This window comes from Anguilla rostrata, chromosome 18, assembly GCF_018555375.3.
Source record: "Anguilla rostrata isolate EN2019 chromosome 18, ASM1855537v3, whole genome shotgun sequence".
NCBI lineage: Eukaryota > Metazoa > Chordata > Actinopteri > Anguilliformes > Anguillidae > Anguilla > Anguilla rostrata.
Genome location: NC_057950.1, coordinates 4,361,215 through 4,387,262, shown reverse-complemented (window position 1 = coordinate 4,387,262; position 26,048 = coordinate 4,361,215). Strand labels below are relative to the sequence as shown.

Sequence of the window (26,048 nt, the reverse complement as noted above, 5' to 3'; positions counted from 1 at the left end):
TTTTATTTATTTTAACCACGGAACACATCTTCCGTTACGTGTGATTATGTGTGCTTCATTCAGAAATGAATGTGAACGAATGACAGGCGTTTTTGGGTGGCATATGGCTCAGTATAGGGTTGGCAGAAAATACAGTTTTTTCCAAACACTGTCATGTGCTACAGGCAAAAAAGACATTTTTTCACAAGCCCATTCTACAGCAATGACTTTCAAACTTCCGATAGTGCACACACACACACACACACACACACACACACACACACACACACATTCCTAGGTTTGTGTTGGTCTCCATTGTGACGAGATGGATTGTGAAGCTATTCTCTAACCAAAAGAATACCTCTCGCTCCTTTCAAATCATCGGCTTTGCTGATAAAAATGTTTCAAGTACGTCTGTCTTCCTGTGTGTTTTGCTACTTTTGTACCCAGCATTGTTCCATTGAAATTTGTGTTATTTGCTGTAATGATGCGTTGTGTGTTCCGACGACTGGCGTGAAAAGAAGTTTTGGTGTCATTTAACACCGTATGAGAAGCTCTCTTGTGTTTGTGGCATTCATTCCGATCGGTCGACGCTTACAATCTTCTGCAAGGTCACGTTGGCATTCCTCAACAAATCTTGTTTTGTCTTCAGGTACTGAATTTAATGCCCAGGTGTGAATCCTGTCCTCCCAATTGAGGGCTCTTTTTTTCCTCACACTGTCAGTCAGTTCGGTTCAAATGCTGTCGGTTCGCATTGTAAATTCAAGCCACTGTAAAGCCAGAAGAGCCGTTTGCTCTGATTTGATCAGAAATGTTTTTTTTTTTTTTGTGTGCCATGAAGCTAGGTAAGCAGAGCTGAGAACTGGAATGGAAAGCTACTTTTCTTTTTTTTGTAGTCAAGCTGATCTTCTGCATTTCCATTCATGGATAGATGTTTGTAGTTTTTTTTTTAATGCTGATCAGAATTTATCATAATCTTTGGGTGGCTATTTTTGTCCATCTGGGAATTCCAAACATCCGGCTCTGGATGTTTGTGATATCACATGCAGGTGGTAAAAAAAACAAAAAATAAAAACTGTTTCTTTGTTTGTGTGTTTTTTTTCCCCTTTAAAACCATCATTTATTGAGTAGTAAAGTTAGTGTACGGTATATGCAAGCCAACTTGCTTAGCAATGGTTGGTAGTTGTATTTAGTTTGACCAATCTCCTTTTTAATTTATTAGGAGAGGTATATGTGCAGATTTTGGTTGTTTAACTACAGTCTAGCAATGGCGGCATATGACATTGGAAATATTAACATCTCTCATAATATTGATTTTTTTTTTTTGTGCAGTGCCATCTATATTCGATTTTAGGCAGAACTATTAAAGTGAAAAATTCATTTGGATGCTTTTTTTTAACCTCCTTTGTTACCTGCAGATTTAGTGTGAATAATCAACATGTGGAAAACGGATCCTTCCCCCAGAGAGAGCTTAAATGTGAGAAACGCGAAAGTGTGGGACTTATACATAAGACCCATTTGATTTGATTCCGTGCGCTCACGGTTCTGCGAAACCAATTATGAATACTTGAGCTGGCTGAGGAGTTCCCACAACCGCTCCCTTCTTCACCTGCCCATGCCCATCGCCGTCCCCGTGCCACTTTTTTGTGCCCGGGCATGTGCGGTGTGCCAAGCACATTCACCTCCTCTCCAGCCTTGCCATGGTGGCGTGGTGGCGTGGTTCAGTCACGGTCCACCGTTACACTTTATTCCGCAAAGCGCTCGATTTGATTCACGAAATTCCCCTTTTCTTACGCCGTGTCTGCGTGTTTCAGCACGCTGATGGAGTGGTGCAGGACGGAAAGCGTAGGGGAATGATAAATGTGTTGGGACCTACAATGACCAGGCGGCCAAACCCCTTCATCCAGTAGCTTGTTGGGCTAGCCATTGTCTGGCCAGTTTTGTTTTTTCCATAAACTGTAAAAGCATCTTAATGCCTCGTCCCTAATATATTGACTTCTTTTTACAGAACTACATTTTAAAAAATGCTTTGTAATTGTGTTAAGTGACATTTCATGTTTTACTTTTACTAATTGCCTTTTTTTTGCATTAGAGAAGGTTTTTTTTCATAATTTATCCACTATATTTTAATTAAATGCTTATTATTCTTATTAATAATATTGATTGTTTTACATAAATGAACAAAATGTGAATAAAAAGGCACATTCATGTTTTTTTTCCCCTTTAACTGGACTCTCAAAATTAACGCTTTGATTTTACAGCCACACAAGAATGCAGTGGTAGAAGCAGTAAATCTACAAAAAAACAATCATTTTCTTCTAACCTTAAAAATACAGCTATGGAATATTAATTGTGTCAGATTATGCATGTCTGGCACAAATCAAAGAAAAAGTATAAGTATATTTTTATCCAAATAAAATATTAATTTTCAATGGTGTTCTTATATTTTAAAAAATATTAGCCTAGCTAGTTTTTAATGTTTTGTGAAGTACACAGTATGGTGTGTAGAACAGTTCTCTCACCCTGTGAAATGATAAGTTGTTAAATGTTTTTACTTGTATTACATTTAACTTGGTGAAAAATGTCGTGAAATGGAATGCCTAGAACAGGACCATATGTGAGGTTAGAAGTGTGTAATTTAATGTTCAGAAACCTTCGGTTTTCTTTTGTGACGTTGCGTCTGCTTTCTTCAACACTCTTTGTTCATGCCTGTGAAGAACTTGGGAGTGAGCTGCTATTTTTATCATCCATTTTACTTTTCCCCCCTCCCTTCACCTGCATCTGAGTCTTAAATTGGCTTGTTGCTTTAGACAGTTTTTACTGAGATAAAATTTCCACAGAAGATTCATTCCAGTCCTCCTTGCATCTTTCACTACAGTATCCTGCCAACTGTAATTGGCCAATCCGGTCTGTTAGCCGACTAACTAGAAGACTGCAAATCCCCTCCAATCTGATGAACATTTAAATGTATGCCTGAGATGGGGGGGGTGGGGGGGCTGGAGAGAGAACTCTCCTGCCGCATATTTTAAGTGTTTAAAAATAGCAAAAACCGAGCATTTTAGCTGCACAAATTAGTTCCGCTGAATTTTCCATGGTTCTTAAAGGAAGAAATATTATTTTCTGGAAGATATTCGTGCAGTGAAGCGGGATGAATGGGCTCTTAAATGGTCCGCCACCTTTTGATAATAGTTAAAGAAAGGTACACCAGGGCCAGATTTGGGCCCGGGGGGCAATTAGCATTTCCCTGCTTGGGATGCTTGTGAGAAGCCCCCTCTGTGCTATACGGTGTAAATGTGTGAATGCGCTCCATACTTCACTGTTACTACTGCTTTGTGCCATTTATTCAGTGTTAGAATGATGATGCTCCCCCCCACCCAGCCCCCCCGAACCCGCACCCCCCCCCCCCTCCCCTTTTCAGCCGGGGGGAAATTAAAATGTGTTGGAATGCTCAGCGCTTCTTTTCTCCGCCACTTGAATGGGCCCCTTTAGTATTTCACACCAAGGTGTCCTTCAGGGTGCGAGGTCAGGCTACCAAAACAGCTTCTAGTGGCGGATTAGGACCAATTAACATCTCGGCGCACAAAGGGCCCTGGCAGCCGAGCGGGCCGGACGGTGACCCGCGCGGCGGTGGCATGCCAAGCCAGGGGACTCCGCACTTGAGCTCGAGTAGCAGAGGAGGGGTGGGGAAAGTTGTTCAACCCAGATGGAAAATGTTGCTACTTCACGCCATTTGAAAGTATCGGGGGGGGGGGGGGGGGGCTGGTTTTTTATTTTATTTTGAGAAACCCTTTTTTTTCCCCCCAAGTGTACCTTTGAAGATGCCATGAAAAGGGGGCGGGGGGGGGGTTTCGGCCGGCTCTGTTTTTTTGTTTTAGGGCTCTGTTTATGCTCCTTTTTCGCGGTGTTGGGTGCACAGTTTGCCCAGTGTGTGAATGATGTGCGTGAATGTGCTGTGTGTGTGTGTGTGTGTGTGTGTGGACGCTGTTTGTTTGTTTGTGTGTGTTTTTATGGATGCATGCCCGAGCGTGCGTACAATCCTATTGCGTTCTGTTCATTACGTCTTTAATCTGGCTCTGTTTAGAGTAGTCTCTCCTGTTGTCGTCCTGAACAAGTTATCACTCATTGACGGACACATGGGACACAAAAAAAAAAGAAAAAGAAAAAAAAGATAATTTTTGTTGAAATGGCTGAGAAATGCAGCCGCAAATTTGCTCCATTTGAATACCTTGAAGTAGGATTCCATTAAGATTTCAGTGTTCAAATATTTTCCATTAAAGCTTAGTGCGTTTTCAGTCATTTTTAAGAAAGGTTGCTGTACAATTGTATAGCTGCAATTTACTTACATCATTATTATTATCACCTCTCAGTAAATTGCCATATGTATCTCTTTTGAAACATATGGGCCATTTGTGGGGTAAGTGCTGCTATTAAGCCCATTTATATACAAAGGCAACCACGCACGTCTCTGCAGATGGGGAGGGACTGGTGGGGAGAGAACCGAGTGACCAAAAAAAAGCCCCTCGTTTCTTACAGATGTTGACGTTTCGCTGTTTTGCCAAGATCGACGCGCTGCTTTTATCGCTACTTAGTGGCGCGACGGCTCTGTTGGGGCTACGTCCGCGACGTTTGAAAGAGGCACCCTCATAATCAAATCCGTTTTTTTTCCAGCAGTCAGTTAGGGCTGGGCCTAAACTCCTGCTTGAAGGATGCGTCGGTGGACGTGTGGCTATCCCTGTTTTCAAGCCGTCATAATTACGGATGATTTCATCATGCTAATTACGAGTACGTGATCTGGAAATCGCATAGATAATGAAATGAAATGAATTATGAAGATGGGTTCGCAGGGGTGGAAATTGTCATGAAAAATATTTGCTTCAAGTGGGATTTACTGGTGTTAAGTAGATGTATAAATAGTATACAGTGAACTTTGTCTGTGGTTATTAGTTTAGTTGGGGAAAATCCTCACTGACATATTTGAATAAGAATTAAGAAATGGGGGTTTTGCTGAAAGGAAACATTGAGCCCTAAGATTTAATTATCATTATGTGGAAAAAAAAAACCCTAATAAATTGAATAGGGTCAAATTGCAAAGTCAGCCAGCAGAACGTTGATGGATTTTGTGTATGGTGGTTTAAAAGCCAGAATGCAGCTCGGAGTTTCAGAAGATCAGTGGTGTTCATATCTATTAATGACCCTTCCACCTAAAAATCCTAATTAAAATCTGGAGTGATTGTTACAGATGCTGGATGTTTAGCCCTATTTTTGTTGGGTTTTTCCTTTGCCGGTGTTGTCTCGTGACTGTACTCTAGATTCCTAGTCTTGAACGAGGACGGACGATCCACTATGACTCTTTGAATCAGGGCTCTAATGCGGAGTCTCTCGGATCTTTCTGGAACCCCGTCACGGGCGTGAAATTTCTCGTGGTGATGTCAGTCCTCTTCGCGGTCGCTGGCTGGGCGCTCTCCGTTAAAGGGGAATTGCGCTTTCAAACACGTATGGGCTTATTTTGTTTATATTGTCCTTCTAATGAATGTGTCGACCTTCATTTTTCGATTAGTTATTTCGTTTTAAATGTCTAACGTTAGAAACGAAGACCTTTTTTTTTAGCGCAAGTCCACATAGTAGTACGGTTTCCGTTTTTTTCTTCTTCTTCGAAGAAAAGCATAGCGTTGATGTCGCGCAATGATATGCTACCTAGGTCTACTTCCTGAATTTGCAAAGGTAAGCAACAAAACATCGTAACATATTAACAAAACGAAATAACTAATCGAAAAATGAAGGTTGACACATTCATTAGAAGAAAATTAGAAATAAAATAAGCCCATGTGTGTTTTAAAGTGTAATTCCCCTTTAACTCTTGGCCCCGATGAACGCCGCTGGAACCGCGGTGGGTAAACTGACGAATGGAATCCTGGGGCTGGAACCGCGGTGGGTAAACTGACGAATGAAATCTGGGGGCTGGAACCGCGGTGGGTAAACTGACGAATGAAATCCTGGGGCTGGAACCGCGGTGGGTAAACTGACGAATGAAATCCTGGGGCTGGAACGGTGGTGCGAAGGCATTGCTGGCTCACACGTCAGCTGAGCTACAGTATTAATTAACGCTAGACTCATTAACCTACATTCACCGCCTGTGCTACGGGCAAAAAAAAAAGGAAAAAATTAAATGCTGTTTTTTTTTTTTTTTTGTTTTTTTAAACAACATTATTATGCCTGTACTCTGCACAAGGTGGTTACCATAATGAATTCTCAATTTATTTATTTTAAAGTGTTCAGAGTCCTTTATTTTGTTACAGAACAGGGACATTAAAATCATATGGTGTTGCTTCTTATCGTGTGGTGTAGTTACTTGCCCAGTGTATGGTCATTTATTAGGTCGTAAAAATCCATATTTTATTTCTTCTTACCGCAGGCTTGCTCTTGTTAGATTTCTCTCCTTGCGTATTTACTTCTAGGTGTGAGTGGTGTTTTCAAGCCAGATGTACAGATCTCCACAGACACCCGTTGATTTTTGTGTCTAATGGCCTTGCCCCCCCCCACCACCCCCACACCCCACCACCCAGCACCCCCTCTACTTTGTTTCAGCCCAGAAGCTGGGCTGATAAACGGGTGAGAATGAGAAGTTGCGTGGTGGGGGGGTGGGGGTGGGGGGGATGGCCACTCCGTTGTGTTTGGTCCTTTTATTACACTTGAGCGCACCGCCCCCCCCCCCCCCCTTTTCTGTCCCCGCCTGTCTGCCTAATAGGGTATGAAATGCAGGTGTGTGTGGGAAATGGCAATTGCACATTGACAGGTTATTTTGTTGTCCACTGCCTAATTAGTGGCATAGTGGAGGCGCCCTGCTAGGCTTTAGTGCTCCGCATTAGAGGCAGTCTGTTCTCATTTCCGTGCTGCTTTGATATCGGCCCAGAGATTGACGGTTCGCACAGAAAAAAAAAACAAGGGCGTGATGGAGGCCCAGGGGGTGAAACAATGGGCCCCCCCCCCCCCCTCGCCTCTCCGGGCCACAGATGTGCGGGGAGCAGCGGGCCGGGGCCCATTTGGAGGACGCGAAACCAAATTGGCTCCGATGACAGAGGCGCTAATGTTTTCCCAAAGAAAGTAAAAGGCCAAAGTTTAGGACCACACCCATGCTTCGCTGTCTAACCCACCTTCTGCCACTTCTACCCCTCCCCCTCATCCCCCCTCCTCAACCCACAAACCCCCCCACCAAAAAAAAAAAAAAAAACTTTTTGCAGATGTCCCTGGTTTCTTTTCTGAATGCTGGGTGTTATGGTTTGCGTTACACTTTGTTCAGCAAAACGGTTTTACATGACAAAATAACCGATAGCAAGTTGGCTGTCTTATTCACAAGAAGTAGTTATGATTAGATGATGCTCTGTTTTAATGGTGGCTAGGGCCACTCGGTAAGAAAATTTTACATTGGAACTTGAGTTATAGCCAAACACTTGGCCCACTTGTGTGGATTGTGCTTAAAATATATACATGTTAGGGGTGTAAAAGTACTACCCAGACACATTTTCTGATTGTTTCTGCCTGAAAATAGAATGGACTTCAGACTTCAGTTTGTAGGAAACGCCATAGTGGTTGTGGATGGATGGGCGGGGGCATGAACTACAATGGACACAACATGCCCATTTTTATTTTATTTTTCTTTATTCCCTTTGTTTGGCACCACCCCCAGGTGGATGGCTTTTTATGCAACTGCTCTTGTCGCCTATGCCTATAGCACTGGGTGCTTCTACTATAATAAAAGAAAATCTTACTCGGTGCTTAAGAGTAACTTAATAATAAATACAAATATCCAAAATGGTCTAGTGGACATAATGCCTGTAGGTTCCAGACCTGTTCCTAGAGGGTGCTCAAGCAGTGGTGACCTAAGGAACACATGGGCTTGCCCTCCTCTGCCAGGACAAAAACCGGGTTGTGCTTAATCCTGTTCATAATCAGCTAATGACGTGGTGTGATCCAGAGGCGTTGTCTAAGTCCTGCGAGTAACAATGGCTTGCTTCTGGAGAGGAAGAAAGGTCTGAAAAAAAACCCACAGGTGTTTGTGTCTTGTACCCTAAGCATTCTAGAACGTAATGAGGAAAAGTCTAGCCCTTGGTTTAAAACAAAAAAAATAAGAAAATCCCCACAAATGATTGAAACTAGACATGCATAATATCCTAAATATTATTCTTAAAGTAATTTGTTATCCTGTGTTGACCTTTGTGTGGACAGGTGTGTGGACATCCTTCGTATGTTGTCTGGTGAATAGTGTTTGTTTTCCAATTGGATCCACTTCCATTGTGGTTGAACTTTAAAGGAAGGTGCACCTCTTTAGTTACGGGTAGAATAACCATGAGCGCATGCAGGACATGTGTGTATGAAATCAGAACTGGATATCGTTCTGTTTGAAGGTTCCTGGCAACGTGCCACCTTCCAGTTCCGTTTCATTGTACTAATTCCAGTTATTTGCATCTACCATTGTAGATGCTAGCAGCTAGATTACCTTTGGGTATCTATAGAATGTATATAAAAATAATTATATTGAAATGTTGTAATAGCATGGTTGAGTTGTATCCATTTAATTCACGAGAAGCTCCAGGAAGCCTTTCACAAGCTTTTATTTCAAACAAACCAGTGCTGCAGTCAGTACGTGTGCAGCTGGGGACCTTATCTCCACTTGACTGTTGCTGACAATGCGTCGATTGCACCGTTCCCTTTGCAAGGGTCACGCATTTATTCATTATGTTAGGCCTCCGAAATGTTTAGCTCTTATAACTCATAATACAACTATTATTGTATGGGAACCATGGAAATGGAAATGGAAAATGTATTTGATGCCCCTGACAGTCAGTGAAATGAACTCTCACCTGTGTTTGTTTGGATGCTTTTCTCAGGTTTTTAAAAAAAATTCTGCTGCATGCATTCTCATTTTCCCTGCTGATTTTTTCTTCTAGCATACTCCACTGTGTCCGGGGTGAATGGGCCTTTGGTGATTCTGGATAATGTAAAGGTATGTATAATTTTCCCTTTTTCGCCAGTATCATCTTTGACCAGGGCGACTTAAAAGTGTCCTAAGATATACAGTCAGATTTACAAGTAGTGTTGTTTGCAGGTTGTCTTTCCATCACAAAGGCAGATTCTGTGTGTTTGACTTGGCAAGTTGTGTGAATTTTTATGTGAACGGACACACTGTGTTAACGGTCACACCGTATTAACCGGAGGACAGAGTGTAGCACAGTGGGTAAGGAACTGGGCTTGTAACCGAAAGGTTGCAGGTTCGATTCCCGGGTAGGACACTGCCGTTGTACGCCTTGAGCAAGGTACTTAACCGAAATTGCTTCAGTATATATCCAGCTGTATAAATGGATGCAATGTAAAAGTTGTGTAAGTCGCTCTGGATAAGAGCGTCTGCTAAATGCCTGTAATGTAATGTAGTCCTCTCTGTTGCCCCGCTCCTTCCCGATTTTACGCATCAAGGTCAGGTTAGGGTCACGGGGGCTCTTGATTGGTTTGCAGTTCCTGGCCCTAAGCCAGTCTGAGTTCTGCATGGACTTGGATGGATGAAACCGGAGACAAATATCCCCCTGTACTGTTACCCTTGTTGTCATATCACAAATTCAAAGTAACTGAGCGTCTCTATTTTTATATCGGTTGAATGTGGAGCTCATTTCAATTCGACAGAAAATGTGGTCTTCCGTCTTCCCAGAATCCTGTTCACGGGGTATGGTCAGCTTGTCTATTATCTGGAACGGGAATCCAAAAGAAAACTAAATTAAACTTAGCCTGTCAAGGGACTACAGATGAAATTTAACTAATCAAGCTAATTCTGGGGCAGTTACTAACTGTTCATTGTCCCTTCCAAATAAACAAATAAATAAAATTAAACAAAAGCTTGTCGGAAAGTTAAAAAAAATAATTAGATTGGTAATATTTTTCGGCCTCATGCAGTATGCCATCTCTGGCAACGGTCTGTAAGGTTTTCAGGAATATTCTGGCTTTTTGCCGTTGTAAACGCCTGCATGAGCGAGCGTGATTTTAACACCCCCCCCTCCCCCCCCCCATCAGCCACGCTCGTTTTGAACCAGAGGACGGCCGAGAGAAACGCAAAACGACAAACACACAGGCTCTGTTTCCCCCCCTCCGTCTTCCAAGGAAGCTCTCCTGGGCACAATGCCTGGCCCTGTGATTGACAGGGGAAGCCATGTCACGTGAAGCATGCGTGAATACCATCTGCCAGCAACGGGGAGAGAGAGAGAGAGAGAGAGAGAGAGAGAGAGAGAGCCAAGCGTTAGCGCAAAGCAGCATTACATATCGAGAATTCTTTTTTCTTTTTCTTTTTTTTTCTTTGCAAAGGATAATCCGGCGCAGACCTTTGTCTGACACGGTGTCAGTTTTCTGAATTGTTATTTTGCCACAGTCGCATGATATCCGTATCAGTCTTTCTTGGGCGCTCGTCTTCTTCGTCGCACGCGGCTGATTTAGTTCAGCACGGGGCTCTCGAAGTGCAGCGCGGTGTGTGAATTCGTAACGTGGGGAATTCGTAAGTCGCCCGTGGGAATACCTGCTTACCTGCGGCCAGGCCTGTGGCTTGCTGGCTTTGCTGCTCTTGCCTGTGATGGAAGTTCAGTGAATTCACCTCAGGTGCATAAGCACCAGGAGCCCCACCCACGTACATGCCGGCCACGTGCTAGAACTACATTCTCACGCCTGTTTTTAAATTATGCTGTTGCTAAGGACTTGATACAGGGGACCTCCTTGTGATCTGTAGAATTTGTCTGATCCAAGATCCATTCTCTTGGGGGGGGGGGGGACTTGAAAAAACAACATGGAAGGTGATTTCAATGAGAGTGTTTTATGTCAGAAGTTGTAAACCTTTATAATCTGAGGGCTCCCCTGTGCCTGAAGACCTCTACCTGAATGAAGTGGTCATCTCCTCACACCTTTATTCAACACCTATGCCGTGGATCTTTAACACACGAGTGCTCTGTCTGAAATAGTGGACCTATATTAGACATTTAATGTATTTAATATACAGATCCATAAATTACAATGATCTTATTGCCAAGGATTTCCTATGAACCGTACCTAGAAAACCAAACCACAAAAAAAAAAAAACGTTTCTTATTTGACTTTTAAAATGTTTTTCCATTAGAATCATTGTTGAAGTTGAATTCGGGAACTTGAGTTTGTTCCCTTAGTTTACCACCCTGTTTTTTTTTTTTTTTTAACTATTTTTTTTTAGCTTTCATGGCCTAAAGGAATGACAGTGCAGTTTCAAACATTTAAAATTGATGCCAAGTTCTGGAATTCACCATTTTGAGTTCATGAACAACCTTGAAGCTTTTGGAAAAATATAGGGCAACAGAAGATTGTACTTGTGTGATTGTGGTGGACAGGCTTCGGGCCTGGTGTGACCGAGGTTAAGGTTGTAAAACGCTCTTCAGTGTCTTGAAAAGATGTTTTGTGTCTTTGTTTTTTTTTTTTCTTTTTCTTTTAAAAAAATATTCCGCCCCCCCCCAAAAAAAAAACATTGGGCATGTATTGTTGCATTTAGCAGCGTTTCATGCCAGCCCAACCAGGGATGGACATTTTGTTACCCGCCATCAGAAAAATGGGCCTTGACCAGGGCAAAGCAATGTTATGAGTTCTTTGATAAACATTTCCAGATTTTTCTGGTGTAGGTCTGTCTTTTACTTTTTAAGAGTTTAAGAGGAAATAAAAAAAACGCATTTTAAATCTGAGAGTGTTGGGGGGGGGGGGGCAGTGGCTGAGCTGCCACGGAATGAGTGTAAATCCCCTGACAGGTTAAAATCACATGGAGCGTACGTCCGCTTTGTGTCAGTTTCCCAGGTATGCAGAGATCGTGCACCTGACCTTACCCGATGGCACCAAGAGAAGTGGCCAGGTGCTGGAGGTGATCGGCAGCAAGGCGGTCGTGCAGGTGAGGCTCACGGTTCCCCGTCCCCGTCCCCCGTGGCCGTTTTGTGCGCCGTTTAATCGAACCTGACCTTTGACCTTTTCAAAGTTCTTTTTCTCAAGAACCGGCGTCCGGCTAAAGCTCGTATGAATCCGTAGCGCAGGGATCATCAACTCTGGCCCTCGAATCCAAATCCAGCCCTGGTTTTTCTTTTCTCCCGGGTAATTGGTGCTACTGATTGGCCAGGCTGTCTTCGCACCCGACTCCCAGACAAAGGGAGGGTGGAAAACCAGCAGTTCTCGGCCCTCGAGGACCGTGAGTTGCTGATCCCTGCCGTAGTGGATGTTGAGTGGCTTCAGTGGAAAGGGATCTGAGCAGAAGCCACAGTAACACCACGGTACTGTCCCTTCAGGAAGTGTTCACTGCCCTTGAACTTTTTCCACATTTTGCCCCGGGTGTTAATACATAGAAATATTTGTCCCCTTCACCGAGACGATAAATTTAGCATTTATGTTTCCAAAAACTGTTTTTATTTAACAAAAATGGTATGCTTACATTTCTCATTTATGAGAGTAGTTATTTTTGGGAGGTGAAGGTGTACAAAGTATTGAAAGCAGAAGTGCACATATTTGTGGCACTTAATAAATTCATTATTTGAGAAAAAAATAGCGTTATTTTGTTTGATTCCATTAGATCACTATTTATTAAAGTAGAACATTTTACCCAAATGAATATGAAATAAAAGGAAGCTCTGTTCTTGAATTGCAGTACAGTCTTTTTGTTGATTTTGTTCAAATCTTGTGGATAATGTTGGAGGGCACTGCAGGTAGTGGTGTTAGTTGCTATCTTGGTTTTTTTCAAGTTTGTACATTGAAATCTTGTTAGCCAGGGCTATTTATCGGCTGATGTCCGGAGGGGGGGGTGTCCTGGATGGCTATAGTTACAATACGATTCAATTCTTCTTCTTTTTTCGCATCATGCCCCCATGTCCCTCTTGCTTTGTTGTGAAGATGCATTTGATTGACAGTATATTCAGTGTACACAAGAAGAAGCGGCCCAAGGCCTCTGTTCTCCAGGGAAAGGAATAAGAAGGGAAATGGTTGTAGTGCAGTGTCCAGTGCTCGGCACACAGTGCCTGAAGTACTGCTCCACAAAGGCATTGTGCGACCTCTCTCTAACCTCCTTTCTGCTATACGTCGCTATGGCGCCATGACGACATCCCGATCCGCTTTGATCCTCTGCTGCTCCCAAGTCCAAAGGCGAAAAAGGGGTGAATGAAAGTGCTGGAACCTTATTTTTATTTAAAGAATAAGAAAAAAGGATCGTCAAGCCCCCCTGAGACAGCCGCCATAGTAACCCCCCCCCCCACTGCTGTACGTTTGTGATGTTACCTGTCCTTCTCTCAGGTGTTTGAGGGGACCTCAGGGATCGATGCCAAGAAAACAGCCTGCGAGTTCACAGGTGACATCCTGCGCACACCTGTGTCAGAGGATATGCTGGGTAAGACCCCCGCCCCCCTGCGCCCCTGCGCCCCCCACTCCACCATTCCCCACCCCATAGAGAGACAGAGGGAGAGAGGGAACGGACAGGCACCTCCGAGCCGTGCTCATGCCAAACTACCGTGAAATCCACACCTGATTAAAAACCCAAAGTCTGGCTCCTTTTTTTTCCAGCACGGGGGTACCCTGGCTTTCCACAGGCAGTGCGGCAGACCCTGCGCCCCTCTCTCTCTCTCTCTCTCTCAGCCTCTGAGCAGTGTACAGAAGGAGTAAGCTTCGCTGTTTAAGTGTGCGAAATGCGATTGTTCTGCGCCAGCTGTACCTGACCTGCACTAATCCCTGTGCTGTCATCAGAAACAGAACAAAAACTGTTTTTTTAAAAGACCACTTTGACCTTTTACGGTGAATTTTCATTTTAATTTGTTCCCTCTTTTTGAAGAACTATAATCTGGTGGTGTAAGGTGTTTGCTAAGATGGATAACAAATATTCCCACATTCCCCATAGTCTCCTTGTTCCTATAGGCTGAGCAGTGACACGCTTGTGTGTTTTTTTGTATTTGGTTTGTTTCCCTAGAGTAGAACAAGGTTTTTTTTTTTTGGTTAAGATTACATGTTGGTTACCTCCTTGAGCTATTAGCATATCCTGTCTAAGTGAACACAGACCTATATATCAAAGGCAGGTAATATGTAGGAGTGTGTTTTTCTTTATATTCCGAACAGTTTTTGAGCAAGTTGTGAACAATTTGGCTGTGAGAACCTCCTTAAATTAATTGTTAAAACTGAATGTTTTTTTTTTTTTTTTAATTTTGGCATGAGTAAACTAAGCAACGGTGTATACAATGTGTGGCCATCTTGCAGTAAAACGCACTCTGTAACATCTCATTGAGTATAAGCGTGTGTGGTGTCACTGATTTCTCGGTAACATTTGAATCTGAAAACTTTGTCTCCTCTTAGGGCGTGTCTTCAACGGTTCGGGCAAGCCCATTGACCGAGGCCCTGTGGTGCTCGCTGAGGACTACTTGGACATCATGGGTAAGACTGGGCTTCCGCAGATACACAACAACAGCGCTGCCATTGGCTGAAATCGCAGAAGGGTCATTGAGCCGTGGTCTGATGTCAGTGCATTACATTACATTGCCATCCGTGTAATGTACACAATCTTTACATTACATTGCATCCATTCATACAGCCGGATTCATACTGGAGCAATGCAGGTTAAGTACGTTGCTCAAGGGTACGACGGCAGTGTCCTACCGGGGAATCGACCCCGTGACCTTTAGGACCTCCTTACCCATCATGCCACGCTGCGGCCCATAATGCACTTGCGGCGACGGCCCGTCAGAGCGTCCGCGGGTTAAACGAGCGCACACGCGTGTTTCGAATCGAGGCGGGGCGAGGCTTCTTGCCCCGACACGCTTCGGGGGAATCGGCAGGCGTGTAGCGTGACCAAGCGCACCCCCCCACAGCCCCCCCCACGCCACTCTTACGGCTGTGCATGTTGGTCTTTCACGGCTCTGATGTGCTCCGTGCGTGCTTTTCACAGCAGTCTGATTTTTCCAGACCCCGAAGACAGGGTGCAGGCGGGACACAAGGGCCGGGCAGGGCACGCCCCCCCTGGGGGACAGGGGCGGGGGGACAGGGGCGGGGGACAGGCGGGGGACAGGGCGGGGGACAGGGGACAGGGTTGGGGGACAGGGGCGGGGGACAGGGTGACAGGGCGGGGGACGGGCGACAGGGTGGGACAGGGCGGGACAGGGCGGGACAGGGCGGGACAGGCGGGGACAGGGCGACAGGGCGGGGACAGGGCGGGGACGGCGGGGACAGGGACGGGACAGGGCGGCGGGGACAGGGGGGACAGGGTTGGGGACAGGGGACAGGTGACAGGGCGGGCGGACAGGGCGGGGACAGGGCGAAGGGCGGGGGACAGGGGAGGGGCGAGCAGGGCGGGGGGGACAGGGCGGACAGGGCAGGGGGACAGGGCGACAGGGCGGGGGACAGGGACAGGGGGGGACAGGGGACAGGGCGACAGGGACAGGGCGACAGGGCAGGGGGACAGGGGCAGCAGGGCGGGGGACAGGGCAGGGGACAGGCGGCGGGGACAGGGCAGGGGACAGGGCGACAGGGCGGGGACAGGGCAGGGGGACAGGGCAGGGGACAGGGCGACAGGGCGGGGGACAGGGCGGGGGACAGGTCACAGAACATGTTGTCTGCATTGTTTCACCGCGCCTGATAAATAAAATAAGTGGTAGTGCCTTTTTTGCGCGTAGCGAAAAACGTGTTGCTTCTTGTGTAGTTTTTCTTGTTTCGCGACAGAGCGAAATGAGTTCCTGCCGGAAGCAGATTCACCAACGCACCTGGACTGAGAAGCGCTCGACTCGTTTGTAGTTACAGGTCAAAAAAGGCTCTCATTTCATGCTGAGGCGTATAGACCAGGCTTATGAAGCCCTGCCTGGGGTTGATAAGTTGTGCAAACTGTGTCCCGCCCCTCTGAATTTCAGCCATTTCCAGTGGAGATTATAAACTGACCACCGGGCTCCTTGGTTGCTGTGGATTAGCTAGCTGTGCTCTGACGATGGGCCCGCGTGTGAAGAATGGGGTTTGCCGTACTTGTCGGTGAACAAACAAACATCCCTGTTCCGGCCTGAAGGCCCAAGGGCGAGCTGCTCACGGGCCCTCCTTTATCCTGGGGTTTGTAGTCCCAGAGTGCAGCCGCGGTCTATTCAGCAGGACGCAAGGTGGAGTGAATAGAGGAGAGGAGCAGTGTGTCATCCACAATGCCTTATAGATCAGCCACCCTCAGGGGAGAGCGCTACATCACACTCAAAACCTGCCCTGCTTCACCCCACAGCTCAAACATCAAACACACCACCCACTAACACACACACACACCACACACACACACACACACACACACACACACACAGGCACACACACCACACACAGGCACACACACACACACACACACACACACACACACACACACACACACACACACACACGGCACCCACGCACCACACACACACACACACACACACACGCTCTCCACACACACACACCACACGGCACACACACACAGGCACAACACACCACACGTGCACACACACACAGCACACACACATGCTCACACACACGCACACATACATACTCTCTCACATACACTCACACACACATGCTCATGCACACACTCTCACGTACACTCTCTCACACACACACATACATGCTCACACTCTCTCTCATTCTCTCTCTCTCACACACACACACATACGCCTGCACCCATGCACACACACTCTCACTCGCGCACACACACACACTCTCACATATGCACTCTTTCACTCTCACACACACACACACACACACAACCTGTTCACAAAAGACCATACTTTCACTACTCACACACATGCACGCACACACTTCAGCATCACTCAACACACACACACACACACACACACTCTCTCTCTCACACACACTCACACTCTTGGTGTGACCGGACCCCTTTGCCATGATGTCCGTCCCTCTGATTCCTCAGGGCGTAATTCTGCCTTCCACCACTTCCAGGTCAGCCCATCAACCCCCAGTGCCGTATCTACCCCGAGGAGATGATCCAGACCGGGATCTCTGCCATCGACGGGATGAACAGCATCGCTCGGGGGCAGAAGATCCCCATCTTCTCCGCTGCCGGCCTCCCCCACAACGAGGTGAGGCCTTTCGGGGTCGAGGTTGAAAGGACAGCCTGGGAGGGTTTGGGGGGGGGGGGGGGGGGGGGGGATGGGTCCCAGGGCTGGACCCATGATGCCTCTATATGACACAGTTTCAGCTTTTCACAGGCAAGACCGCTACAAAAATAGTTTGAAATAGTAATTATTTTGTTCAGGTGAAGATTACTGTGCATCTCTCTCTATTTTGCCAGCTCGCCCAATTCTGTTGTCTCAGTCCTACCGGATGATGAAAAACGGTATCGGAGATCGGAGAATGAATTTGACCCACCGACATTATTTGTCATACATTTGTCCACTGTTAATGACCAAATCGAAACATTCAGCCCTCTTTTTAGTCGCTCATTTTTCCCCAGTTAATGATCAAATTAAGGCATTCTGCCCTATATTTTTTGCGCGTGTGTGCACGTGTGTGTGCGTGTGTTTGTGCATGCGTGTGTGTGTGTGCGCGTGTGCGTGTGTGCGCGTGTGTGCATGTTTGTGCATGCGCGTGTGTGTGTGCGCGTGCGTGCGCGTGTGTGCGCGTGTGTGTGTGTGTGCGCTGGCGCGGTGTTGCGCGTGTGTGCGCGTGTGCGTGTGCACTCAGTCAGCTTTTTCAGGCGGTGTCCTGTGTGCACACAAAGCAGAACAGATATTCCTTCTAATACATTTAATAAAAGTGGCAATTCTCATGCCCAGCGGAGGGAGCATTCTCCTGAGACTCCCTGACTATCCGTCTGCTTATTTAATATTAAGATTTATCAGCCTGTTTACCGCTGTGTTTGATTCCAGTATGTTAATATCGCCACCCATTGGGGGCCACTCCAGTTTATTTTTCTCATTTTTTTAAGGAAGCGCTCCCCTTTTAGGGTGATCTCATTCCCCGCCTATGCCCAACAGAACCGGATGATTACGGCTAATGGGCAGAAGAGATTTAATTGTTTCTTCCCCGTGGTGCGGGGGACACGCGGGACGGAGGACACGGGTCAGAGTGACGTGTCGGAAATGCGCCGCGACTCGTTACTGCCTGTGGACGTTTCGCTTCCGCCTCTGCCTGGCCTTTACAGTACATCCCTGCCCTTAAAAAAAAAAAAAAATGTTATTACACAATTTCAGATTACAGCAGAATGTACTCGCGCTGGAGTCCACCTGGTTAGACATCGGTGGGAAAATGTGAGATAAGTACAAAAAAAAAAGAAAAGAAAGCCTTGTATAATCAGCAAGTGGGATTGTAATGCCACTCCTTATGGAGAGAACAAACTGAAGGAAATATGGTGCTGTCAGTTTCCTGCACGGTCTCCATCGGGCAGAATAGCCTGGCATTGGAGATGTTGGAGAAGGTTGTGGTGGTGGGTGGTGGTGCCAGAGATGGTCCCACCACCTCAGTGTTGACAGGAGACAGGACTGGGAATCCATTTTGGATTTTACGTGAGTCGGTGTGCATTAAAAGCCAGTCTACCAGAGAGTAGCGCAAGATGACATGACTCTGAGATCTGATTCCCAGGTAACCCTGGGAAATTTCCTCAGATGCTCCTGATTGGTGTAGCTTTCGCTAGGTGAATAAAATACCCTCGTTTTCTACTGCATAATTCCTTCAAAAATCTAGTGGACTTCAAAAAAGGGACTTTACTATGGTTGATCTCATGACAAGTTCTGATAGCGGACTAACTTGTCTGTTGCAGTTCAGGACTTCTGAGTCTTTAGTAGTTCATTTTTATGTGATAGTAGTGTGATATGAATTGTGTTGTGTGGGTGCAGAATGTAAAAGTAATGAAATGATTGTTTTAGATGCTGTTTTAGATGGTTTTTTCACTTTTTTCCTGTGGTCACACAGTCAGTGGTTCTTTACACATGTATTTCCATGCAGCCCAAAACTTGAGTCATTGTTGTGTCACTACACTAGTTCCTTACATGACAACGGCTGTCTGGGCTTCTCTTCCTATATAGAGTATCTAAAAAAAAGTATTGAAAAAAGCTGTCATTTTAACTAGATGGTGGGAGAATAAAAGTTTGTTCTTGTACAGTAACACCCCAGTTTCAATGAGTACACAAGCTCCAATGGCTATGCTTGAGGTTCTAGGAATTATAGGGATACAGAGATGCCTTGCTGCAATTGGTGACCATTGCTATGATTAGATTCAACGGTTATAATTTTATTTACAATTTCTTTTGTCTGTCAGTTGGTTACCGTTGGTTTGTCAAAACCAACCAAAACCAAATGTCATACCAAAAGTCACTTTCTCGGTTTCTATTTCTGAAAATATTAGTGTATAACTAATATTGTAGAAAATCTGGACGTGGTAAAGCGTGCCATTAATACCCACTCTGATCTGATCTGGAAGCCGACAGACTAATTTACACCGCACCGCAAACTCTCGATTTGCTAAATCGTGTGGGAGTTTTTTTGGCCGGAGTTTCCCGTGTCACCGAGGAGGCCGGTGTCAAAAGTGGACCGAGCGTGATGTCGGGGGGTGGGGGGTGGGGGGGGGGGACGGTGGGCAGCAGAGACCTGTGGTTGAACTGGTAAATAAATTAAACTAATAAGACAATGGTGTGTGGGGGGATTAAGAGATCGTGTGAATGGCACTGATTAATATAGGATCGGTGGCCAGCCGTGAAGCCTTTAACGCTTGAGGTGGCTGTCCTCTCCCCTCATCGCTCATCATCGTTTGCAAACACGCCTCATTATAATTGCCGGGCAGGACAATGGGAGCCCCCGTCCCCCAATACTTCATTTCTTTGGCGTTCGCGGAGAGGCCGTGTCGGACCCTAATTTCATGGCCTCGCGAGCGTATGCGGCTAAATTGGGGGGAGCCTGAACTGAGCGTGTGGAAGCTTCTTCGCTGCGGACGGTGAACCGGGGAGGGGGGGGGGCTCCAGCACCCGCCTTCGTTCAGAAATGTGCTAAAGTGTAGATTCTGTTTTTTTTTTTTTGTTTGTTTTGTTGCTGGAACGAGATCTGAAGAGCTTTTTTTTTTTTTTTTTTTACCCGATTCTCAATTCATGGGGGAAAAAAAAAAAAAAAAACCAGGAAGTCCTTGTACTTGAACTGGGGGTCAAAGGTCAGTCTGAGTAGTGATGGGGAGCCAGTGCCAGGGCAGAGCGGTGCTGCGATGGCGAGCCAATAAGAGCCGAAAATGTCACGATTGATCTCCTAATCGCCCGGAGCGCACCCCGCACCCCGCACCCCTCGCACACGAACACGAACACGCACACACGCGTTCACGCACGGCATCCATTCTCACGCTGCGATGAGTTCCCGTACGACCGCGGAACGCAGAACAAAATGGCTGAACGCGTCTCCGCTCACGGCAGGTTACGTGTCCTGCTACAGGCTGCCGTAGAAAAAAAAACAAAAAACCTGAGAGTGAGATGAGAAGCGGAGCGAAATGAAAGAGAAGCTTACAATTCAGTTTCTCTCACAGAATAGAAGTTATTAACCGTTTGCTCTTTACTGTATGTTCAGTGAGCTCTTCATAATGTTTGGGACAAAGACTTTTTTTCGTTGTTGTTGTTTTGGCTCTGTGCTCCACAATTTTTGATTATAAATCTGAAATTGTAGAGTACAGAGCCAAAACAGAGCAAATGTCAAATGTCTTTGCCATTAGCTTATTTAGGTTTACACTTTGGTGAAGTTTGCACAGCCTGTTTCAGGTTCAAGTTTGACTTTTTTTGTCTTTGTAAAGGTGCTGAGGTCTGGTGATGCTTTGCCAGGCCTGTACTGCAGCCACCTTCAGCTTCTGCTTGTTTCGGGGGCTAGTTGTCTCTTCATCACGTGAAACGAATGTTCAGTTGGATTCAGATCAAGTAAATGACTTGGCCAGGATAAAAAGTACTATAATTTCTACATGGTGAAACCAAAAAGTAAAACAAAGTTTAAAAAAAAAAAAAAAACTCTTAAATAATAGCTGAGAAACTGCACTTTAATCTCACGTGAATTGTTTGGTTCAAATATAGCTACTCAAATACCGCTATAATATTAGTGTTCATACTTACCGGCCTGTAAATGTGATGTAAAAAATTACGTTGTGTTTTTTCAGATCGCAGCGCAGATCTGTCGTCAAGCTGGGCTGGTGCAGAAATCCAAGGACGTGATGGACTACAGCTCCGAGAACTTCGCCATCGTCTTCGCCGCTATGGGAGTGAGTGATAAGCGCCTCCCCCCCCCGCCCCCCCCCATCCCCCGCCCTTTTTTTTCGTGAGGCCAAATGGACCTCGGGTGGCTCTGTGGCCTTCTCGTTTTTCATTCTCATTCACCAGGTGACTTAAGTTTTTAATCCCGCGTTACTTCCGCCGGTGTGAGCAAGCGCCCATTCAACCGGAGACACACTTAAAATTCAGCCTCTCGCTAACTACACTGTGTCGCCCGCGATTGAAAGCTCCCGATTTCTGCCTCTCCACACTTCATTATTCAGCAGTGGTGAAGAGGTACTATTACCTATGCCAGGATGTGACCAACCCACCCTCACCCCCCCCCCCCCTCCCTCATTGTTGATGGCTGTTTCAGACGCGGTTGAGGGCTTGGTAACTCGATCGGTACCACTTGAGCAGGATATTCAAAATTCAAGTCAGTGGCTTTGTGCGGCTGGCTTTTCAGCCGCGGACGTTCTGCGGATATTTTAAAGTGCGTCTTCCGTATCAGATTTCAGTTGTGAACGGGGACCGTTTGGCATTCTGCCTTCTGTGTTTTTTTGTTACTGCCTTTTACCCGTTGAACTATGCCTAATGTTTTTCGAGGACGTTTTGCTTTTGGGGGGTTTGTTTTAGTATTTTAACGTCTGATGAATCACTTTGACCATGCTTCATATGCCCCGTGAGTTCACAAAACTTGGGTGACTCGCGAACTGAAAAATTAGTTAAAGCAGTCATTTCCCCAATCTGCTGTTGGCGGTCAAACTGTGCAAAGATGGAAAGGGTTTTTAATGGTTTATGAACTGCTACTAAATGGGTTGAACCGTTTTTCAACCAATATCAAATATTTAATAATTTACTCTTTGTTAGCGATGGCCAGTATTCTGAAACAGAGGCATTATGTGGTTCCTTATACGCCACCTGTCGGTGGGTAATTGGAGGGTCCTTTCTTTTTCGGGGGGGCTTCTGAAAGGCTAAACTCCATGTTGCAGTATCAAAAATGTTTATAAAGTTGTTACCTGTATGTCTTCTATGCAGAGGTCCTGATGGCCTGGTCTTGGAAAAATATGGCACAGATTTTGGTTATGGTGCATAAAATTTTCCCCGAAGTCATAGGTCACAACCAGCTAGGCCTCTGAATATTTCTCAGGCTAATTCAGAACACGTCTGTTTCCCTGGCTGGTCCAATATTGCCCAGTCCGATGCGTTTGCCAGGAGCCTGTGCGTGAAGTTAGGAGTGTTATGTGAAAGATTTTCTGAAATGTGTGACTCTTTGACTCTTATTTGTTAAATACTGGCTATATTTGGTATCACCAACTTAAGAGAGAACTGCAGTAGAACCTCAGAAATGCAAAACTCCAGGTTAGAGACTGGTTGTTGAGTCAAATCGGTAGGACAACAGAAGTAGCACAGTTATGTCTTCCAATCTCCTCATAACGTTAAGACTGTCTCACCTGTTTAATTTTTTGAAAGTTATATGCATTCCTAGCCGCAATGTGTTGCGCCATTTCAAGGTGACCTCTGACCCTCACTCTGTCACGCCACTCTTTAGGTGAACATGGAAACTGCCCGTTTCTTCAAGTCTGACTTTGAGGAGAACGGCTCCATGGACAACGTGTGCCTGTTCCTGAACCTGGCCAATGATCCCACGTGAGTACTGGCGTACATAATTCAAAATTGCAAAGGACGTTTGGATTCTGCAGTTTGCTTTTTGAAAAATTATTATTATTATTATTATTTTCCATAATTTTATGTTCGTAGGTCCTCTGCCATTTAAGGTCTGTCTGCCATTAAGCACACAAACAACCTTGTTTTTTTGTTTTTCTTTTTCTTTCTTTCTTTCTTTCATGTCTGTTCCAAGCCCCTATTCTGTGTTTCCTCTGGTGATGAAGGTGACCCTGTAGTGCTAACAATTCAGCTAAAAACCCTGTAGAGCGGCAGGACATGTTCCTTGAATTTGGCATCGCTTCAGAAAGCAATCTTTTGAGAGAGACAATGGGCGCCCACTCCACAGAGTGAAATGTCTTCGAAATACCACGATTTACCTCCCCGCCTGTGAATGCCCCTCCCTAAAAGGCATAGCTGGCCGAGGTCACACGCAGCTTTTTTTTTTTTTGTTTGAACGGTGAAAGGGTGTATACGGGCTTCACCTTGAGCAGCCGGCTGCACAATGCCGCCTCCTTCCTCGTCCAGCCTTATGTGTTCCGCTTGTATGGGATATTGTTTGATAAAAAGGAAAAAAAAAAATGACCCTCCCCCCCCCCCTTATCCTTCTTTCTCCCAGTATTGAACGCATCATCACCCCACGCCTGGCTCTCACCACCGCCGAGTATCTGGCCTACCAGTGCGAGAAGCACGTGCTGGTCATCCTCACCGATATGAGCTCCTACGCCGAAGCCCTGCGAGAGGTAAGTGCTCACGACCTGCGCTCACGACCTGCGCTCACGACCTGCGCTCAGGACCTGCGCTCATGACCTGCGCTCGCGACCTGCGCTCATGACCTGTGCTCATGACCTGCGCTCAGACCCGCGCTCACGACCTGCGCTCAGACCTGCGCTCACAACCTGCGCTCAGACCTGCACTCACAACCTGTGCTCAGACCTGCACTCACAACCTGCGCTCATCAGTGGCGGTCACTGCTACAGCGTCTGCCGCTGATTCCAGAGAGCTCAGACAAGCGTGCGCTGTCCACACGCTGTCCGTGTCCACTAAGGCTACGAGTTCCAGGGTCCCCAAGACCCAGTCCCAGAGGAGGCCTTTCGCGTCACACTACATACGGTCTTGTCAGCAAGACACCAGGCAGACGGAACTGTCTCCTGTCAGCTCAAAACCTTCTTATTGGTCGCAGAGTAGTAGTGCACGACGATACTGCATCCCGTCTGACCAACTGCCTCCACTCATGTGTGCCTTAAGGAGTGGAAGCCCCCAGCAGCCCTCCTTAGAGCTATTTGAAAGGCTGTCCCATCCAGTGCCATGAACGGTGCTGCCAGAGACCTGCCTTTTTTTTTTATTGTAATGTCTCATGATATAAAGGTCATGCCCTTTACTGTTTTCCCACTCACACCACCACCACCACCACACACACCATGCACGGCTCATTGTGGATGATTAGATAAGGTTTTGATGAAGTGGTCTGCCATGGAATCGCCTGCTATTTATTTCCTGTTTACCACCGTGACCTCACAGAGAATGTAAGTGAAAGTGGCTCAAAATCCAGCGTGTCAAATGTTAAGGAGCACTTGAGGCGAGAAGGATTTGACTTCAGCAGGCAGTTGAAATGTAGCTCCATCACCCTTATGTGGAGTTCGCACTCAACATGGCAACAAGTCATTTTTGCAAGTTTACATTTTTTAAAATATTGTTTTTAAATCAAATTTTACTGGGTAAGTTCAGTCACTCTGCTTAGAACTTGAATTATAAAGCTGTACTACACTTCCCTTGGTGTAATTTGACTGTGTTTACATTTACATGTCGCCATTTATCCTAGGCTCTTATCCACAATCGGAAAAGTGTGTATAATTGGGCTTGATGATGAGAAGTATACACACAGGACTTGTGGCACAATAAAAAGCGAAGCCTGGTTGTGTGAAATGGTAGCAAAGTACGTTTTGTTGCGTATAGTGCACTTGTGAAGGGAATGAACACAAACACTGTACCTGTGGAAGTGTTACTGCGGCAACGACAATGTGCAGCCAGCAGTCTTCAGAACTGAGGCCCTGTGCTTGTAGTAAAAAGAGTCACTCCTTTATTATTCTTCATAAACACCTCTTTATTTGTCGTATATAACAAGAAACCAGCAAACGCATTATCGGTTATCAAAACGAAAATACTCTTCTTATAGTTTGGGCGAATTCAGATGATTTCAAATTCTAAAGCCAAGAGCGTTCAAAATATATTACTTTCAGACAATTCAAAAGGCGTTTTTGCTGTGGGGTCCGGCTGGCTCCTCTTGCTTTTGTCGAAGCAGAAAGAAACACAATGGAAATGTGAACAATCACGACTGCGTGCAATTTCAGTGGAGCCACGTGTCTGTATGCAGTATACTGGGTACCTTGCCACTGTGAATAATATTTCAATGATCGCATGTTTGAATCCACACAGGAACTACAATATAAATTACATGCAATTAATCAGTTCTGTTGTGAATATAACCAGGTGCAAGGTATAATTTCATAATTTCCAAGAAAAGTTACTGCAGTGCAGCTTGTGAATCCCTTTTAATATAGAAATTATACAGAATTCCCTACAATATCAAATTAGGGAAGAGTTTTAATGTATAGTTAAGTACCTTCTTTTTGTCAATGGCAAAATTAACCTAGAGGTCTCTGGGAAATTACATTTTTAAACTTGGCAGATAGTGTTCTCAGGGTGTGTTTACAATGACTATGTTAATTAACAGAACGTTGGAATGTTTACCCACCAAGATGCAAAGAAATGCTGCATATGCTGCTTTCGCCAGCATCTATTTTCCAGATGTATAAAGTAGGGATGTGCCAATTAACATATTAGTCAACTAATGCTTTGACTAGATAATTTTAGATAAGCATTAATGTGTCTTTTTAATGTAGATTTTTTTTTTTTTTACATTTGAAATATGTTATGCAGCCACTGTTATCAGGGAAAAGAGGAAGTAGCAAGAAACCGTCAACATCTGGCTCATTAAATCTACAGGCAGTGTGTTGGTTGCTGTCTGAAAATGGAGGGAGTTTATATGAGCATTTTGGTTCTGGAAAGGTGCTATATTCTTCTTCTTTTTGACCACATAGCTGTGGTGGGCAAACTATGCCTTCCGCCTTGACAGTGACACCCCGCTAGTTAACATTTGGAAATAATTATCCT

At 45.5% G+C, this 26,048-nt stretch overlaps 1 protein-coding gene across 1 annotated transcript in view; it reads left to right on the top strand.

The window, feature by feature from the left end:
* atp6v1ba (ATPase, H+ transporting, lysosomal, V1 subunit B, member a) overlaps positions 1–26,048 on the top strand; it is a 43,987-nt gene that overhangs the window by 10,137 nt on the left and 7,802 nt on the right. Inside the window, exons 2-9 of the mRNA XM_064317729.1 lie at positions 8,925–8,980; positions 11,813–11,911; positions 13,294–13,387; positions 14,341–14,418; positions 16,942–17,081; positions 21,119–21,220; positions 22,762–22,859; positions 23,494–23,617. Of these exons, the coding sequence (XP_064173799.1) occupies positions 8,925–8,980; positions 11,813–11,911; positions 13,294–13,387; positions 14,341–14,418; positions 16,942–17,081; positions 21,119–21,220; positions 22,762–22,859; positions 23,494–23,617 (791 nt within the window). The remainder of the gene's footprint in view (positions 1–8,924; positions 8,981–11,812; positions 11,912–13,293; positions 13,388–14,340; positions 14,419–16,941; positions 17,082–21,118; positions 21,221–22,761; positions 22,860–23,493; positions 23,618–26,048) is intronic.